The sequence below is a fragment of the Scophthalmus maximus genome, chromosome 6 (assembly GCF_022379125.1).
Source record: "Scophthalmus maximus strain ysfricsl-2021 chromosome 6, ASM2237912v1, whole genome shotgun sequence".
Taxonomy (NCBI): Eukaryota; Metazoa; Chordata; class Actinopteri; order Pleuronectiformes; family Scophthalmidae; genus Scophthalmus; species Scophthalmus maximus.
The window spans coordinates 23,867,539-23,887,052 of NC_061520.1; the positions used below are offsets into that span (position 1 = coordinate 23,867,539).

The 19,514-nt window shown below is 39.8% G+C and overlaps 2 protein-coding genes across 2 annotated transcripts in view; one reads left to right on the forward strand and one right to left on the reverse strand.

The window, feature by feature from the left end:
• apobec2a (apolipoprotein B mRNA editing enzyme, catalytic polypeptide-like 2a) overlaps positions 1-19,514 on the reverse strand; it is a 55,708-nt gene that overhangs the window by 18,815 nt on the left and 17,379 nt on the right. The gene's annotated exons all lie outside the window — the stretch shown is intronic.
• The window catches only part of LOC118309200 (dihydropyridine-sensitive L-type skeletal muscle calcium channel subunit alpha-1), a 67,197-nt gene that overhangs the window by 7,449 nt on the left and 40,234 nt on the right, over positions 1-19,514 (forward strand). Inside the window, exons 4-17 of the mRNA XM_035631041.2 lie at positions 1,412-1,554; positions 2,789-2,941; positions 3,543-3,748; positions 5,521-5,624; positions 5,773-5,918; positions 7,292-7,373; positions 8,620-8,780; positions 9,770-9,995; positions 11,066-11,273; positions 12,584-12,704; positions 12,826-12,940; positions 18,778-18,880; positions 18,991-19,060; positions 19,140-19,272. Of these exons, the coding sequence (XP_035486934.1) occupies positions 1,412-1,554; positions 2,789-2,941; positions 3,543-3,748; positions 5,521-5,624; positions 5,773-5,918; positions 7,292-7,373; positions 8,620-8,780; positions 9,770-9,995; positions 11,066-11,273; positions 12,584-12,704; positions 12,826-12,940; positions 18,778-18,880; positions 18,991-19,060; positions 19,140-19,272 (1,971 nt within the window). The remainder of the gene's footprint in view (positions 1-1,411; positions 1,555-2,788; positions 2,942-3,542; positions 3,749-5,520; positions 5,625-5,772; positions 5,919-7,291; positions 7,374-8,619; positions 8,781-9,769; positions 9,996-11,065; positions 11,274-12,583; positions 12,705-12,825; positions 12,941-18,777; positions 18,881-18,990; positions 19,061-19,139; positions 19,273-19,514) is intronic.

The following is a 19,514-nucleotide window of genomic DNA, read 5'->3' on the forward strand; positions in this document are numbered from 1 at the left end:
CATCTAAGATAACTATATGCTCAGATAATGTTTCTCTGAGGTGTTTAGGACCAAGTACAATGACCTCGGTTTTGACTGAATTTAGAAGCAAACAATTATCATTCAGTCCTTTATCAAGTCCTTTATGTCTTTGAGACTGTCCTGAAGTTTGACTACCTGATGAGTTTCATCTGGCTTCATAGATAAATACAGCTTGGTATCATCTGCGTAGCAATGGGAATTGTTGTGGTGTTTTGTTATAATATTGCCTAAAGGAAGCATATATAAAGTGAAAAGTATTGGTTCCAGCAGAGAACCTTGTGGAACTCCATGACTCACTTTTGTATGAAAGGAAGATTTGTTGTTACATTAACAATCTGAAATCTATAAGATAAGTAAGACCCTCACCATTCTAACGATAGTCCTTTGATCCCAATTTGTTCTAGTCTTTGTAATAGAATCTTGTGATCAATGGTGTCAAATGCAGCACTAAGATCTAAAAAGGCGAGAATAGAAACATATCCCCTGTCCGAGGCCATGAGAAGGTCGTTGGTAACCTTCAGCAGTGCTGTTTCTGTACTATGATGTTTTCAAAATCCTGACTGAAAATCTTCAAGCAAACTATTGCTGTGTTAATAGTCACATAACTGGTTAGCAACAGATTTTTCAAGGATTTTAGAGATAAAGGGCAGGTTTGATATGGGTCTTTAGTTAGCTAAGATATCTGGGTCTACAGTTGGATTTTGAGCAGAGGTTTAACTACTGCCACCTTAAAGGCCTTTGGTACATAGCCTGTTAAGAGATAAATTGATCTGATCTAATATGGAACTGTTGTATATAGCACCTGCAACACCCCAAAGAACTGCTGAAGAAATGCTGAGGAACCATACAGACCTTGAAAGGTTATTTGTACAGCATGGGTGCTATACAGGACCTCCAATCTCAATCCCCACTATCATTGTCCTGCAGATGCATGTCCAGGTCCATCTCTATTTGAGTTCTTAAAGTGGGATCATTCAATATGACAGCATTTAGCCTCTATAATGTTTTTTGCCATCTACCATCTACATTTAATGTTAGATAAACCCCTGAGTGATCTGAGAGATCCCTCTGACACATTCTGCAGTATTTCAAACTATGTAAGTCCTTATTATACAGCACAACATCAAAATTCACACCCATTCGTCTCAGTTTGAATTCCTCAAGAAGGGGGGATGAAAATTGAAGGACAAAAATGCATGGATAAAAGTAGTCGCATTTGAGGAACTGAGATAAACCAAAGGGGAGGCAGACGCATTTTGGCACCTGTCAATGACCAAAGACAGGAAAAATGCTCGGTGTTTTTCACGATATATATACAATATACAAAGCTTTTAATGTTTTAAACAACTCTTTTTGCAAAACCTATTATGTTGTGTTTTTATCTCTCCAGGCTGTTCACTGTGGCCGTGGATGCCATTAACCACATCAGTGGAGTGGAAGCTCCAGTAGGTGAAAAGGGTGGTGGCTTTGACATGAAAGCACTGCGTGCATTCAGAGTACTCCGACCACTAAGACTGGTCTCTGGAGTCCCCAGTAAGTGACTGGTCTGATGTTAAATCAGATTCTTTGTTTAGTTCAATTGTATAATTTTAATTCAGTTCAATTCAATTAATTTTGTATAGTACCAAATCACAACTTGCCTTATCTAAAGGGACTTGACCTAGTAAGGTATGGATCTTACAATATTATAGCAGGGACGGGGCATCGACCTTAATAGCATTGAGAGGAGAGAAAAGAAAGAGAGAGGAAAAGCATGTGGTAAAGGGATGGGAGGGGAGAAGGAACTGTTTGTTACAATGATAATAATAACAGTTATACTTACAGAATGATAGCAGAAACAATTAATCATAATAATAATGATAATACAAAATAATGATAATAATATATCATTATATAATAATAATAGTTTAGTAGTAGTTGAGTACAGTAAGGGGGGGCAAATTACGCCCCCCTAACAGTATTATGTACAGATGTCTCTAGTTTATTTTGACCTGCTTTGCGCAGCAAATCAATTATTTATCCAGGAGTAGCTGCAGTATCTACAATGCACACCAGGTGGCACATGTGGGCAGTGCAGATGCAGTCAAGACGGGGGAATCAGAAACAGGATGAAAAACTTTGTAAATGAGTTACAGCACTCTGTCAAATTATCTGCTGGACATTAACAGTATACTTCCACATAACAGAGTCTTCATTTCATAGTGGAAATTGTGTTATGACCATAGACGGTATAAAATAAGTGGGCAGACTTCTGGGTCTGAAAAGTGAAGCCAATGCGGAGGTGCCCCTAAACCTGCATTCAAATCTTTAGTTTTTAAGTCTTCTTCAAAGAGCATGATGTTCATTTTGTAAATATGGTCCCATTTAGAGTAAAATAGACCATGAAGCAGGGGATGCTTTACGATGGCCTGTCACTCAGGATAGAGGTTTAGTAATGTGTGTTTACGGCGGGGTTTTGAGTTGTTGTCTGTTAAAGTCTCAGGACTTCTCACAGTGTGTTTTCACTCCATCACACTTCATTGGAACATTTTGATCGCACTTTGCTAATCTAGCTACAGTAGCATGACAGGGTCAAAATAAACCAGACATCTGTATTTTTATAAGTTGAAAGGGTTTAAGCATTTGATTATTTCACTAGCAGTAAGTGATCATAGGGTAATGCTTGCTTGCTTGCTTGGACAGAAATCACTTAATTGGAATTGTTGATACATTACACTGTCAATGACAGTTCATGTGATTTGAAGATGCATCTCAATTTACCCCTCAGGTCTGCAAGTGGTGATGAACTCCATTCTGAAATCCATGCTGCCCCTGTTTCACATTACCTTACTGGTCCTTTTCATGGTCACTATTTATTCAATTATGGGACTGGAGCTCTTCAAGTGTAAAATGCACAAGACGTGCTACTACACAGGCACAAGTAGGTCTACAGTATGCAACAAAACAGGGTTATATGGCACGAATACTTGGGCATTATTTGTTCTGTTCAATACTAATTTCGGCTACAAGAGACTGGACCCATTTTATATAGGACTAATGTTTCATAACATTGGGTGTTAAGTTGATGTGCATATGGTTGTAAGACAGAGTTAACCACAAACATAACCTGCCCATAGAATTTTAAAGATGTAATTTGCCATGGCGGCAATGCTGAGGTAAAACCTATACACCTTTTATATTTGGTTAATCGGGAAGTTACACATAACATCACAAAGTTATTCCTGATGTTACACTAATAAGCCAGTAAGCTTGGTTCGTAGTACAGGTAAAATGTCTCTGAGGTTGTTGGAATGTGATAATGCAGTTACATAAACATAGTAGAAAATTCATTATTATGTATTAACAAATTCTCTAGTGTTATTGATTTGTAGTTACAGCTCCAAGCTACTTTACACATAGACAAGTGCATCTCTAATTGAACCATGCGTACAATACATGTGGAACAATCCAACATTACATAGTTTAGAATTCTCCCTAGACGATCAGACAAACCATTATCAATGCCCTCTTTTGTCATTCAGACATAATTGCGACAGTGGAGAACGAGAAGTCGGCTCCATGTGCTCAAGCGGGGAACGGTCGACGATGTGCCATCAATGGCACAGAGTGCCGTGCTGGGTGGCCGGGCCCAAACAATGGAATCACCCACTTTGACAACCTGGGTTTTTCCATGCTGACTGTCTACCAGTGTATCACTACACAAGGGTGGACTGATGTTCTCTACTGGGTAAGGTATTTGTCTAGTCTTGAAGCAGGTGGTTTTTGAAGGAGTGTTTTTATTTGCTGTTAAATTTAAATTAATTAAAGTATATAATCTTTATAATCATTTTGTTAGGCGAGATACTAGACTTTGGACCCAGAACACAGACAACCAGCCTCAAAAGAAATTTCAACAGATTAAATATTTTTTAAAGGGTAAGATGAGGATTGCGGGTGGCTGTGCAGAGTAAGCAGACGGAGTAGTTGCAAACGGTTCAGTGATGGCTTTTGTCACTCAGTCTTAGGCTGAGTCTCAGGCTCAAACAGGTAGGCAGAGTTTATGAGGCAGACGAATCAGAAGACGCAATAATAAGTCTCAGGGAATGATCAAGGAGCACAATCTAAAACAAGGTCAAAGGATCCGCTGGCCGAGAGTTTTACCACGCTGAAGGTTCAAAACAAGCTGGCGACGAGTGGACAGAGACACAGCCAGGAGGTAACAAGCCTGATGTGAAAGCTCAACAAAATGCCCTGGTTTACAAAGGAGTCAAATCTGATTTGTCACTAAAGGCCATCTTACACTGGGCCAAAAGTGGTGCCAAGTGCAACGCAATGTTGTTGCTAGTTTTAGGCCCCATATTTTTTTAAATCCACTTGCAGCCATCTGAACTCCCATGGGTTTGTGATCTTAAAATGAGGTGCGATCAGCCACATTTTTGGTGCACTGCTATTGGGCAGTGGTAAACAATTGAACAATTGGTCGACAAAAATCTTGTGTGAAGTCAGTGGTGCAGTATCTCAATAGTGATATGCATCTACACAGGCAGTTGTGTAACATTCATATGCAAACATGTAATACAGAATTTAATATATCTAAAACTGTAACCTCATTGTCCTTGTTTTTCAAGATCGAATTTTGAACAAACATAACCCTGACAATAACACTAACACATAATACTAATTCCTTGTTCATCACATTACTTACTGCAAAAATACAAAATGGAGACAACTCTGGAAACAATAGCACATTGCACAACAGTAGCACTACGTAATGTTGATTTAACACAGTTTAGAATTAAAAAATAGTATTGGTAGTTTTGACGTGAGCTGGCAAGTAAACGTTGACCCTGTGACCATGTCAAGGCTGCCCGTCCATCCATTGCTAACAGGTCTATGACCATATGCAGTGTAGTGTGCAACTGATTGAACCACTTATAATTCTTTTTGTTCTGTAGTACAGCCATTTAAGTCCCTTTCTACTTTTGCTTGCACTGATGGAACGTTGGTAGCCATGGCTCTCTCATTACATCTCTCTGATCCTTTCCTTGGCAAACACACAGAGAAAAGTCTGCACCTCCTCAGCTGATCGCAGTGTGGTTTAGATGGTTGGTATATAAAATAGTATAATACAATAGCTAACACAGTATAACAGGAATATAACTACAGAGTAACTATAGGCTACAGAGTGCAGTGCAGTAGCTAGAGTGTTTAGAAAATTGTGGGATTGCTCAGAATGCCCCATAAAGCACAATTATGACATAATAATAGCATACATTGAACTTGTTTCAGTTATGCAGATGATACACAGCCTCATAGCACCCTTCAAAAACAAAGGTACATAATAACTGGTATGCATTGCTTGGCAAAACATGTCTGTGACCTACTCTGTATGCTCAAATATGAAACTAATATCCTGCTTGATTTCATATATGTAAACCCCATGTATTTTTGTGCAATTATCACATGAGGAATGTGGCAATATTTTCTTAGATACACAAATAAGTTTGCTTTGTCTTTTAGGTCAATGATGCTATAGGAATGGAATGGCCATGGATCTTTTTCACCACACTCATCCTGGTTGGCTCCTTCTTTGTGCTCAACCTGGTTCTGGGTGTACTTAGTGGGTAAGATAACTCTAAACCATTCACTTCTTTTGTGTATTCTTGATTTACACTTTGCTCTCTCAATTACTCCCAGCCATCTTTAGTGTCTGCTCCACACACTATTTGTTATGTTTTTTGAGATCAGATCTTTTCACTTATTTTCCAATAGTGAATTCACAAAAGAACGAGAGAAGGCCAAGTCCCGTGGAGAGTTTCAAAAGCTGAGAGAAACCCAGCAGCTAGATGAGGATCTCAAGGGCTATATGGAGTGGATTACTCACGCTGAGGTCATGGACAATGACCAGGAGGGACAGGGTAAGACAAAAACTGAACAAAATATCTTCAGAATAAAATTAGTTTTTCATGTTAAAATCCTTTTACTTGTCAGTCCAGCATTTGATGGTGCATTGGAATTGTGTTTGTAGTCTTGTAATATGTTCTCAAGATGTCATCCTGAGCAGAGGGAGTATTTGATGTGTATACCAAATTTCCAGAGTTTTCGCCTCAAAAATGCCACATGCAACAATGGTTGGTTCCAATCGAGTGTAGCGTTGGAGAATTACGGCCTTTAAGGCAACAAGCAGGTCTGTCTCTGCAGCTCAAAATCGTGGCAGCTTTCTTCCTGGTAGATTCGTCATTATAATTACAATACGCCATGGCGCAACAACCTGCCCTTTTAAAGGGGATGGGAGATTATGAGCTGATTGGTTTATTGCATGTCATGCCCAAGCCACACCTATGATTAATTAGTAGGAAAAAGTACAACACTTTTAGACTTGCACGTGGCGGTCGGGCCGTTTCGCATGTACTTGGACACGCCTCACGTTCATGTCACCCATTCAAGATGGTGCGCTTCAGATCGTGAAAAATAGGGCCCAATGGGTTTCCATAGAGGCTAATTTATTTTGGCAAAATATCAAAATAACATAATATAACACTAATTTGTTCACATTTTGTGCAATGCATTTACACATCATCCTCTTTTTGGTTTCTCTTACAGTTTACCATGTCTAGATCAAAGTAAGTGCATAAGCACAGGCGGTGTTTTCTAATCTTGTTTACATGGGCAGCTGTGGCTCAGGAAATAAGAGAGGGTCATCCACTAAACAGAAGGTCAATAGTTAGATCACTGGTTCCTCCAGTCCACATGCCACACGGTCCCTGGGCAAAACACTTTGTGCTAGAAAACGGGCTATAGTGTATATAGAAGTGCTCTATGATGTGTTTTTGAATGGGTGAATGTGACTTGTACTGTACAGCGCTTTAGGTGTTCGATAACACAAGAAATCTACATCAAAGGGTGAAACGCATCTCTTCCGTAAAATGTGAATCAACACTGCATATGCCAGCAGCTATGATTTTGCATGCATCTGACAAAACTATACCTGCTTGATAACAATTGTTAGGGGGAATAAAAATCAATATATTTTTTCAAACAAACAGATATAAAATGTTTAATTTTGAAATAAATAGATCTCTCACAATCTCCCCAAGTTTCTCGCTCGCTCTAAAAAAAACTAACTATTTTAGGAAAATTATGTTTGTCGCCCTACTGAGTATTTTTATCAGGAGCCGTCTGTTATCTTTTTCAACCCACTTGAGTTTGCAGGATTGACACTACAGATGGTAATGAAAATCTGCTCTGGTGTGTGTATGTGTGTGTGTGTGTGTGTGACTTTTTTCATCAGGCCTGCTCAACTCGGAAAATGGAGGATCTGAGACCGGAAGTGTCAGCACAATGGACACAATGCAACTGATCATCTATTACTAGTCAGGAGTTTGTTTGTTATCTTTACAGTATAGTTTGTTTGTGAAATTTATTTTTAGGAATATATTAAGAAAGAGAGAGATTGATGAAGGATGAAGGACAACAAAGATGCAACGACAAGGGGGAGTCAGGACAACAGGTCAAAGGGGAGATATCATCCCCACACTCTGAGATTGGGTTCAGGCCACAACAAGACCCTAAAGGGCAGCTTACCTGAGGTTGAAGATCATAATACCAGGATACGTTGTGGCCGATTACCAAGGCTAAGTGATAAAGTACCTGCTGAAAGTCGGCTTGCAGATGTGAATGCTGCACCACATACTATCCCTGTGACCAAAACTGAGAATAACAAGCTACCTCGAGTTGCTTGCATACAAGATGAGCACTATAAGCAATAAGGACCAGTATCCCCCATAGGGAATAAGGCTAGAAGCCAAGACCAAGGCAACATGGCCATAGAGAAGTTAGTCAGCTATCAGAACTACAAAAAGATCTGGTGAGATAAGGGCTACCTAAGTTACAAAGGCTCACAGCTCTTGCTACCCACCTGAGAAGGTACAGTAAGATAAGTAGAAGCCAGGAGAATAAATATGATGTTCTCCAGGGAACCATCCAAAGTGTACTCTCATAAGACGAGAACAGAGCCACCCAGGGGTGAGACTGAACTGTACTGGAAAAACATATGGGAGAAGGAGGTATCACATAATACTAATGCTCTGGACATACAACAAAAGCCTGGGAGCCTGAGGGTACTGCGCAGTATCTTAGCTGTTCCTAGTATTGGCTCTTGATCTCTGGACAGAGATCTAAGATGTGGTTCCTGGAATCATTGAACCACTCTCCCTGTTTAGAGGTTACAGTCCAGAGTGCTCTGATTAATTGGCACCACTGTTGCCTTCACATACCACATCTTTTCTAGCTCTTCTTTCAGCCCTTGGTATATTCAAGCTTCTCATGTTCCTTATATATAAATATATGATTGAAAATTAGAGATGTCCTATAAAAATGCAGTCAATATACAGGAGTGCATATAATTGTAAGTTTTCATGAGAAAAGTATCAATGCTAATTTAAAGCAGGATTTGTACTTGTACTTTTACTTAATGGATGTGAAAAACAGTAAAAGCTTGGGCAAGGGTGGAAAAGTGGTGGGGAAATAATTAAGGTCATCAAAGTTATCGAAATAATGCTCTTTTACTTTAAGGTCTCATCATTTCATTCAACTGGTCTTTTTTCCATTTGTATGCAGTAAGCTGGCCCGTAAGTGGAACCGTTGGTTACGGCGTAAATGCAGAGTGTATGTGAAGTCCAAACTGTTCTACTGGTGGGTGATCATGCTCGTCTTCTTTAATACGCTGGCCATCGCAACAGAACACCACAAGCAGTCTCAGAGAATCACAAACTGGCAAGGTTAGAGCATCACACACTTTACAAGCCTACATGAATTTCATCCTTTGTATATCAATCAATTAAACAAAATGTATTTAAAGTGTAAAATCACCATTAGACATGGTTTCAATGAACTTAACAATTAAAGGAACACACAGATAACAGACAGCAATAAGTCAACTGAACAATATTAAAACAAACATACATAAAAACAATAAGTAAAAAGAAGTGATGATGTGCTATGGTCGGCTGTAATATAATAAGTAGAGGTGTCAGCCAGACAGGCAGAGATTCATGCTGCCACCTGGGTTTCAGATTGTGGACCCCATGAGTTTGGTGTCATCTGCAGAGCTATGCTAGGAAAATCTGTGAGTGAATGACAGATCCTAATTACAAAGAGAAGAGGATGGGCCCAGAACAGAGCCCTGAGGGACCCCAGTGGTGAGGTTGCAGGGTTCAAAGACAGATCCTCTTAAGTAACCCTGTGAGTGCAGTCCTTGGTCATTGAGGTAGGAGGAGGTGGTTGGATAGGTGGTTCACTGTGTCAAAAGCTGCTGAGAGGTGGATGACAACAGAGGAGAGGGAGTGAGGGAGTGTGGAAGTTCCTCTGTGACAGCTAGGGGGGCGGTCTCTGTTGAGTGCCCTGCCTTGAATCCAGACTGGTGGGGGTCAACAAGGTTGTCCTTGTTGAGATACGTAGGAAAGTTGAGTGAAGACAGCACATTCAAGGGTTTTGGAGAGAAATGGTAGAAGAGAGACTGCTCTCCAAACTGGAGCAAGTTCCAGCTGACATTGAGAGAGGCAGGCTACAACCTGGTCAGGAATTTTAATAACTTGAGAAACTGTTCAGAGGTATTTATAGAAAATGCATAAAATGATTGGTAAATTTCACATTTTCCATGTTGATAATTACATATAGAATCTCATAACAACTAAATAACATTTTTTTCTATCTCTCATTCTTTTCTTCCTCTTCATGCTGTTGGCCCCAAAACATCCACCATCGGCAGACAATGCCAATAAGCTACTGCTGTCTATGTTTGCCCTTGAGATGTTCATGAAGATATATGCTCTAGGATTGCCCTCTTACTTCATGTCTCTCTTCAATCGCTTTGACTGCTTTGTGGTGTCCACTGGTATTATGGAGCTCATTCTTGTTCACATGGGCGTCATGTCAGTCATGGGTATCTCTGTGCTGCGCTGCATACGACTGCTCCGTCTGCTCAAAGTCACCAGGTGAGATAGCGCGGATTATGTATATGCCAAGCCAAGAAAGTCTTCTTTGAAAATGCAACACAGCTCGTCTGTAATACTTCTTCTTACTCTTCTCTTTTAAGGTTTTACTGTTTGAAAGTTGGTCGTTCAGTTCTCTTGAAGCATATGCATGTGGCTTACATAAAAGGTTTACCAAAACCTACATAAAAAGTACAGTACAAGAACAGGTATGCACCAAACTACGTTGAGAGATGGGGCACGGCCCAGGAAATAAATGTAATGTTTCAGCAGATTCGGATAAAGATATGGGATATTTAATTCAATCATTTTCGTTAACATTGTCAAATACAGCATTTGCTGCCATTTTTGTCATAATGTACTCATTAATATATATATATATATGATGTTGAGATCTATGAGTTTGTACAATTTGCTGCAGATTGTCAGAGTACCTTTTCCTTTTCCTTTTATATTTCTATTATAAGAGCTAGTTAGACTTGTTTAGTATTATTTAGCACTCTACTGGCCGGGGCCTACCAGGGCTGGTGTCTGTGTCATCTCTCTGGGGCTCTGATAACTTGTCTCCTTAGTCTATAACAGAGGAGGACTAGGATGAATACGTCCAGAGTGGGCGCTCCACTAAGCTGACGCTATTATCCAAAATGACAAACAACTATTGACTTATATCTTAGGTAGGCAGGTAGCATGAAGGGCCTCGCCTAAGGGCCTACGCTGGATTTAGCCATGGTCTGACTGGGAATAGGGTAGTCCACTAAGTTATACCAGCTGGAACATCAATATGAGTTATTTCCTTGTTCCCTGTGGTAGAGGCCTGGAGTTAAGGGTGTGAGGAACATTATTGCTCTTCTAGTGGGTGCTGTTAATTATTAAATTGTTTCATTGACTATTATTCTGACGAATATTTGATAACATGTAAAATACAGATATGTTTATGTGTGTGCAGAACACATTACAGTTGGAAATTAAACTTCTCTTCTGGACAACCTTTAATTCCATAACAAACAAAACATTAAAATAAACAATATGTGAATACAGTTGCCTAAATGACCGATTCTTTTTGTGTGCTATAGATACTGGACGTCTCTCAGTAATCTGGTGATTTCCCTTTTGAACTCGGTCCGTTCCATTGCCTGCTTGCTGCTGCTCCTCTTCCTTTTCATCGTCATCTTTTCGCTGCTGGGTATGCAGGTGTTTGGAGGGAAATTCAACTTCCCCAATCAAACCAAACCACGCAGCACCTTTGACAGCTTCCCTCAGGCCATCATCACAGTGTTCCAGGTAAAAAGGGACTTTTTTTTCTTTCTTTTTTTTTTTACATCTGGTCTAAAAGAAAATGCACTGTGTTTGAACATCTTAGGCTTGAATGCAGCCAAAACTCTTCTGGTTGAATCATCAGTTGAACGGATTCTGGTTCTTTGATTAAAACAATCAATTGGTGAAACCATCCAACATTCACTTGACTTCTGGTTTCTGGTCAGTTTTAAAGGAATATTGCAATACTTTCCTGCATTTTAAAACAGTACCCTCTGATGTTAAAAGGTCCATAACTATTCAGGACAGCTCATCATAATTTAATGAAAATAAATGTATTTAAACTGAAATATTTTTGAAATTTGTTAAAATTATTAGCAGTAACAAACATTTAAATATTCATGCTTGGAAGATTTAATTTATTTGTCTGATAAATGCCTGACCAGAGCGGCCTTTAAATTTGTAGGAGGCATACAAGAGTATTTATTTATAAAAATGGTGGTCCCATGTTACACGTGTAACTCAAAAATATGTACAAACAAAAGAAACTAAATAACAGTTAACTCAGCTTAACTGAACAAGACTTAACTCATGATAAAACAACTTAAATTAACTTAATGTGTTCATGGCTACACACTGATGTCCTCTTTCCCAAAGAGACAGAGGCCACTGCATAAGTAGCCCATTCATTTAACAGGTGCCAACCCAGCATGTTCCATCCTGCTAACGACACCTCCTCTTGAGGCAGGGACATGGGGGTTACCTCACCTGAAGCTGGGTGAGGGTTAACCCTAAGGTGTCTTGCAGTACTCCTTACAAAACATACAATGAACGATTTGATTTCCTTAATATATCAATAATGAAGTGAATAATACATTTCAAACCCACTAAACCTCCCCTCACAAATGGTTTTGGTCCCCTAACCCTATCACTGCTGATGTCACCAAGGGTATAAATACAGTTAGTGTTACATCCCTTCCTCCTTTTGTCCCTGGAACACATGGTGGGTAAGGTGAGTATCAAACAAAAGAACAGATTAATTTATGCAAACTGAACAAATATACACCAACTAAACTTTAATCTTCTTGTCTGTTTTCATTTAATGAAGATGATATGTGAATTGTAACATACGATAATACAATGCACAAACAAACCTGGGATAGTGTTTGTCTACAAACTATGACTTAAGACAAGTAATTAACAAACAAGCATTGTTAAATTGAGTGCAATATTGAAACTGAGAAGAGGGACAAAGTGGAGTGTTCTCACCCACTTTGTCACAGTGATAAAGACTGAAACAGTCTGAGACAGCAGGAATGTTTAAATTGTGTTTTCAGATTCTGACAGGTGAGGACTGGAATACTGTCATGTATGATGGTATAATGGCTCATGGAGGACCTGGCATGCCTGGAATACTTGTCAGCATCTACTTCATCATCCTCTTTGTCTGTGGAAATTGTATCCTTACAAAAAGAGCGAGGGAGTAAGTTAGTGAGTGAATTTAACCAACACTGCAATACCAAGTGCAGCTAAGTTGAAATCACTATTATCATAATCTTTAACTCTACCTTTTATTCAGTCATCCTTCTAAATGTCTTCCTGGCTATTGCTGTTGATAATTTGGCAGAGGCTGAGTCTCTGACTTTAGCCCAGAAAGAGAAAGCAGAGGAGCAAAAACGCAAGAAAGCACTCAGGTAAGATTTCCTGTGTTTTCAAACAAAATGGGAAATTAATCTGGTCAATTTTTATGATAAATTGTAATCTCACCCACAAGTATGAAGAGCAGGACTTTTCCTGCAATAATTTACACTACATATCCAAAATATTTGTACACCTAAACTCAAATATGTCATAGTTGAGCATGCCATTCAGAAACAATGTGCATTAATCTGCTGGTATATTAGCCTCTGATCTTTTGGTCTGTCTTTCCACCACATCTTGAACATGGTGTTATTCAGACACCACAGCGTTAGTAATTTCCAACACTGATGTTGGTTGATAAGCTCTGGTTTACGGATAGCTAATCCCTATTTCTTCCACAGAGTACAACCTGTTTCCCTCTTGATAAACTTGGTGGGGGCAGTCTTCCTTGACCTTAGACAAACCTCTTTTTTTTAAAGATATATTTTGGCAATTCTTAAAGGGCCCATATTATGTCCCCTTTTACACAAGTTACATTGGTTTTCAGGTGTGTGACCTACATGTCTTTGCCATTCCATGTCAAAACACCTCAAGGATCAAGCCACACAGCACCCTCCTCTTTCTGTATAAACAGCCCTGTGAGACTATGGTCGATTCCAGTACTTTCCTGCTCACTCCTCGCCCCCCTCCCTTCGTGTTCCGCAAAGCTCCTCCTCGCTCCTCCCCTCGTCTGCTGCCATGACAACAGTCGCACGTAACAAGGCACATACACGACGTAGAGACCCGGGAGGCCCAGAACACGTTCTCCATAATTACACACAGAGCACAAGGGGCTGGGCGATAGACCGTTAGCCGGGAGCCGCGACCGACCGCCGGCAGCCGGGAGCCGCGACCGAACGCCGGGAGCCGCGACCGAACGCCGGGAGCCGCCGCAAGCCGGGAGCCGCGATCTGTTTTTCCGCACTTCAAGGGGGGAGGTGCTGCTCAGGTTGGGGGCGTGGTCACCCCAGTAGCAGGAGTCACCTTACGTCACTTGACGCCCGGGCTGTGAATGGCTCGTTTACAGACCGTCTGCAAGATCAACCCAAACCACGGATCAACGACTCATTGTTTTCTTTTCATTCTTCGTGGGCTGGCAGACACCCCAGATAACCAAATATACGTGGAGGCAGGCTGAAAAGGTGCCTGGAGCATAATATGACCCCTTTAAGCCTTTATTGATAGGAACGAAATTACAAGAAAGGGGGGAGAGAGTAGGGAGGACATGCAGCAAATGCAGGAGGACTCAGGCCTCCGCACATGGGGTACTGATACTATTAAGTGAGCTAACTGATGCCCCCTTAGACAAGCCTTTGATACTGTAAATCATCCTTATCTCAAACTCTGAGTACAGTTTCTCTGGTTTGAATCATATCTTCAGAACCGAACCATGAACAATGTCATCATCATGAACAAAAAAATGAAGTATTCATCAAGTATATTTTAAAGATCAAAACAGGAATTCCACATTGATCAGTAATAGGGCTGATACGCTTCTGAAATGGAATAATTGATGGAGTGGATGCTGAATCAGGAAGACGGAGACCGGGGATGTCTTAAGCAGGAGTATTTATTATAAGAGCACAATATTGAGGAGACTTCCGGTTCGCAACACAGTTCAACATGTTCACAGCGTTTGGCGACTCAAGATAGTCTGCCCATCCCCGGTCTCTGTAGTGTATTTAGCTTTGAGTAATGTTGTCATCTCCCCGCGACTATGACACCTCGAGAGAGACTTCAGCTGCTCTGATTGTTTCGGCTTGCCATAAATAAGATGACCTTGCTTGGTGCCTGAGAAGACTAATCTTAAGAGTTTACAGTATCATCTCCCCGCGACTATGACACCTCGAGAGAGACTTCAGCTGCTCTGATTGTTTCGGCTTGCCATAAATAAGATGACCTTGCTTGGTGCCTGAGAAGACTAATCTTAAGAGTTTCTCAGGGAGGAAATTCCACGACAGCTTCAGCTTATGTTTAAATGACTTTCCTGGTTCATGTCAAGGGGCTGGTCTTTGCAGATGACACATTCATATATGCTCATGTAAAAACAGCTCACGTAGTTGCAAAACAACTCTCAAGGTACTTGGAAGAGATAACCTGTTGACTTGTTTGTTCAATTTAAAACAACAACAACAACAACAGTGTCCATACCAACTAAACTAGATATCAAGATTAATGGACAGCAAATCAATCAATTGCTGAGGTTACATTTTTAGGCCTAATGCTGGACCCCACCTAAATTTAGAAAAAAAATTGGCAAAACTATAACAATCTTGCTATATACATTAAGACTAATTAGAATTTTGATGCACTACTCACAAAAGAGAAAAAGGATTAAGAGAACACTTAATCCTTACAGTATAACACTAAGTCAGTTAAGGGTTATTAATCTGTCCATTTAGGAAGCACAAGTGATTATGAATAGATTTCACCTGCTTTGGTGCAAATTAATGTGACAACAGATGCAATGGAGGTAAATGCAAGTGAAGCCCCCTAAAAGGAATGGTTTTGCATGTGGCAGCCACAGAGAGTTGCTCTCTCCTTATCCTTCCTGACTGATTATGGTCCTTGAGAGCGTCCTTGTCACTACTGGTAGCATGAGGCTCTATCTGCAGCCCAATCAGGTTGCACAGGAAGTAAAGCTCCTCTATGATGGCACATCAATACATGCGACCACAAGAAGGTTTGCTGTGTCTCCCAGCACAGTCTCAAGAGCATGGAGGAGACACTAGGAGACTGGCCGTTACATGAGGAGAGCTGGACAGGGCCATAGAAGAGCATCAACCCAGCAGCAAGACTGGTATCTGCCACTTTGTGCGAGAAGGAGCATGATGAAGGCATTGATGCAATTGGCCCTCGTTCCCCTGACCTAAATCCAAATACTGCCACAGTACTGCCACTGACTGTCCAGGAGCTTAGTGATGCTCTGATCTAGATCAACAACATACATTGTCTCAAGGCACCTCCCATTCTACTTTTATAGACTCTGGGAACCACAAGTAGCCCTGAGTTTACAGAGCCAAGTTATATATTGGGATAGTATGGAACTATGAGCTCTGTAAAATATGATGTGACCTCGGTTTTGTCAGAATTTAGAAGAAAAAAATTATACGTCATCCAGGCCTTTATGTCTTTAAGACGGAACTGATTAGTTTCATATGGCTTCATAGATAAATACAGCTGGGAATCATCTGCGTAGCAATGGGAATTTATGAGCTGCTTTCATATAATATTGGCTTAAGGAAGCATATACATTATAAAGTGAAAAGACTCAGTCCCAGCACAGAACCTTGTGGAACTCCATGGCAAACTTTTGTATGAATGGAAGATTTATGATAAATAAGACTTACACCATTGCAGTGCTGTTCCTTTCATACCAATAATGTGTTCAAGTCTCTGTAATAGAATATTGTGATCAATAGTATCAAATGCAGCACTAGGAGGAAATAGGACGGGAATATAAACATGTCCATTATCTGAGGCCATGAGAAGGTCGTTGGAAATCTTCAGCAGTGCTGTTTCTGTACTATGATGTTTTCTAAACCCTGACTGAAAGTCTTCCATCAGACTATTCCTGAGTTAATAGTCACATAACTGGTTAGCAAGAGATTTTTCATGGATTTTAGAGATAAAGGGGTGGTTTGATATGGGTCTATAGTTAGCTAAGATATCTAGGTCCAGAGTCGTTTTTTTGAGCAGAGGTTTAACTACTGCCACCTTAAAGGCCTTTGGTGCGTAGACTGTTAATATTGATACGTTGATCTGATCTAATATAATACATCCTTAAATAGCCTTGATGGAATAAGATCTAAAAGACAGGTTGATGGCTTGGATGAAGTGACCAGTGAAGTCAGCTCAGACAGATTTATAGGGGAAAAGCAATCTAAATATAAATTAGGCAATACTGTTGGTTCTAAGGCTACTGTGTTGGGCAGCGTATCTGTGCTATTAGTGGAAAGAATCTGATTAATTTTTTCTCTGATAGTAATAAACGTATTAGTAAAGAAGCTCATGAAATCATTACTACTAAGAGTTGGAGGAATAGACTGTTCAGTAGAGCTTTTACTCTGTCAGCCTGGCTAAAGTGCTGAAGAGGAATCTGGGGTTATTTTTATTTCCCTCTTAGTGAAGAATAATATGTGGTTCTGGCATTTCGAAGGGGTTTCTAATATGCAATTAAACAATTTTTCTAACCTACGTGACGTCTACTTTAAAGCAGATGTTTGTGCATTGTGCCATGGAGCTATCCTCCTCTGTTTGACTGTCTACTTTCTCAGAATGCAGCAGTGTCGAGTGTGGTACTCAATGAGGCTGTTCTACTATCAACGAGATAGTCAATTTGTGTGAGAGTAAAGTTTTGATAACTATCCTTTACTGTACTGACACATGACAGTTGAGTAAATAACGATTGAATATTTTACTTGAATTTACTTAGTTTTCTGATAGACACCTGCTGTAATAGAACTTTTCTCAGAATTCAGAGTACTCAATAATTGAGAATTCAAATGTGAATCAGAAGTGATCTAACAGAGGGTTTCAAGGAAATACTATTAGGTCAAGGGTGTGATTAAAACAGCGAGTGGGTTTGTTTACACGTTGAATTAAACCAATTGTGTCTATTAGTGCAATAAAAGCTGAACTAAGACTGTCGTTTGCAACATCCACATGAATGTTGAAATCACCCACTATAATAACTTTATCTGTGCTAAGCACCAACTCAGATAAAAAGTCTGAAAATTCAGATAATTCAGAGTAAGGGCCTGGTGGTCGATATATGACTATCAGAACTGGTTTTTGACATTTCCAGCTTGGGCATATGGGGCTAAGAGTTAAGCTTTTAAATTAGTTAAAGCTGTTTTTGGTTTGGGGGTTAATTAATAAGTCTGATAGGAAAATTGCTGCTACTCCTCCTCCTCGGCCTGTGGTCCGAGGAATATGAGTATTATTTAAGTGGAAGGTGTTGATTCATTTAAAGCTCACATTTTTTTTCTGGCTGTAGCCAGGTGTTAGCTATACAGAATAAATCAAAGTGACCATCAGTTATCAGATCACTCACTTACAAAAATTTTGATGGAAGTGACCTAATGTTTAATAATCCACATTTAATCATTCTATTTTTTGGTTCTTTTATTGTTTAGTGTTGATTTTTATAAGGTCTGAATGTGTCCCACCTCTCTTATTTACTTTTGGTTTACATAGTTGAATTGGTTGGGCAGACACAGTTTCTATGAGGTGTTGTGGGGGTGAATGTCTGGACTGTCACCAGTCTGTTTGACCATACAGCTAACTAAGTCAGGTTTATAGAAATGAGAGCTGCACCATCCAAAGTATGTTTTCTCTCTGCACCAGACCAGGAATTCTCCAAAAGGTCGCCACTTATCTATGAAGCTTACGCTGTTATCTGGACACCACCTCGACAACCAGCGGTTTAATGAGGATGTGTGGCTATACATGTCATCACTGTTCAAGATGAGCAGGGGTCCAGGGGTTTTTGCTAAGTACACTGAATAAATATTCATCTTTGTGACCTTCGATTGCTGTAATCGGGTGTCATTACTGCCGATGTGAATAAAAGTTTACCCTTTTTACGCTTATCCTCTGATGTTTTATGTTAGTTGTTTTCGAAGGGCATTTTAGGGATGGGCATTAAAAATTAGAGTACAATAATACAATAGCAGCACAGAGGAAGGCCCACTGGAAGCTTTGCCTCTTATCCGTCTCTACAACAACCCATCGGACAATTGTGATGTTGTACAATTGTAACAGGAAATTATCCCTTTTTCATCGGAATAACATTATTTAAGTTGTAAAAGCAACAACCAGTTATATCAATCTCTCTGTTCATTAATAGAGCTGATATACCCGATAAGGTGTCAGAAGAGAAAGCAAATCTGGCAAAGAAGTTGGCTGAGCAAAGGGCCAAGGGCATAGAGGGCATCCCTACTACTGCCAAGGTGAGGCATACGAGCGCATTCATTGACCATGTAAATGAATCTCAAAATAATAATTATAATTTGATATTTTTCTTTCTTACCTTAAAAGTGTTTCATTTTCCAATCTGCAGCTCAAAATTGACGAGTTTGAGTCGAATGTCAATGAGATTAAAGACCCTTTCCCTCCAGCAGACTTTCCTGGTAAAATCTTAAACCCCTATCTTATTTTTAATTGAGCTATTTAAAATTCAGCTAATGTGTTCCTCTTTCTGTTGGCTAGGTGATGATGAAGAGGAAGACCCTGATATACCAGAAAGCCCCCGACCTCGTCCAATGGCAGATCTGCAGTTAAAGGAGGAAGCAGTGCCAATGCCAGATGCCAGCTCTTTTTTTATCTTTGGACCTCAGAACAAGTATGTTGCTAGGAATTATTGGTGTTGAAAGAAATAAAAATGTAGTCATAGACTTTTAAAACGCTTTAGGTGGGACTTGTTTTTACTAGTGATACAAATCATAAATCGATTGAAAACGCAGAGAATGATGAAATTGATTCATCATTCTCATGATAAAATAATTTAAATGTCAATATTGAAATAACAGAATCTAAACACGTTTTTACAGCTAGTGTCAGAGTAAAACATTGTAATTTGTCAAT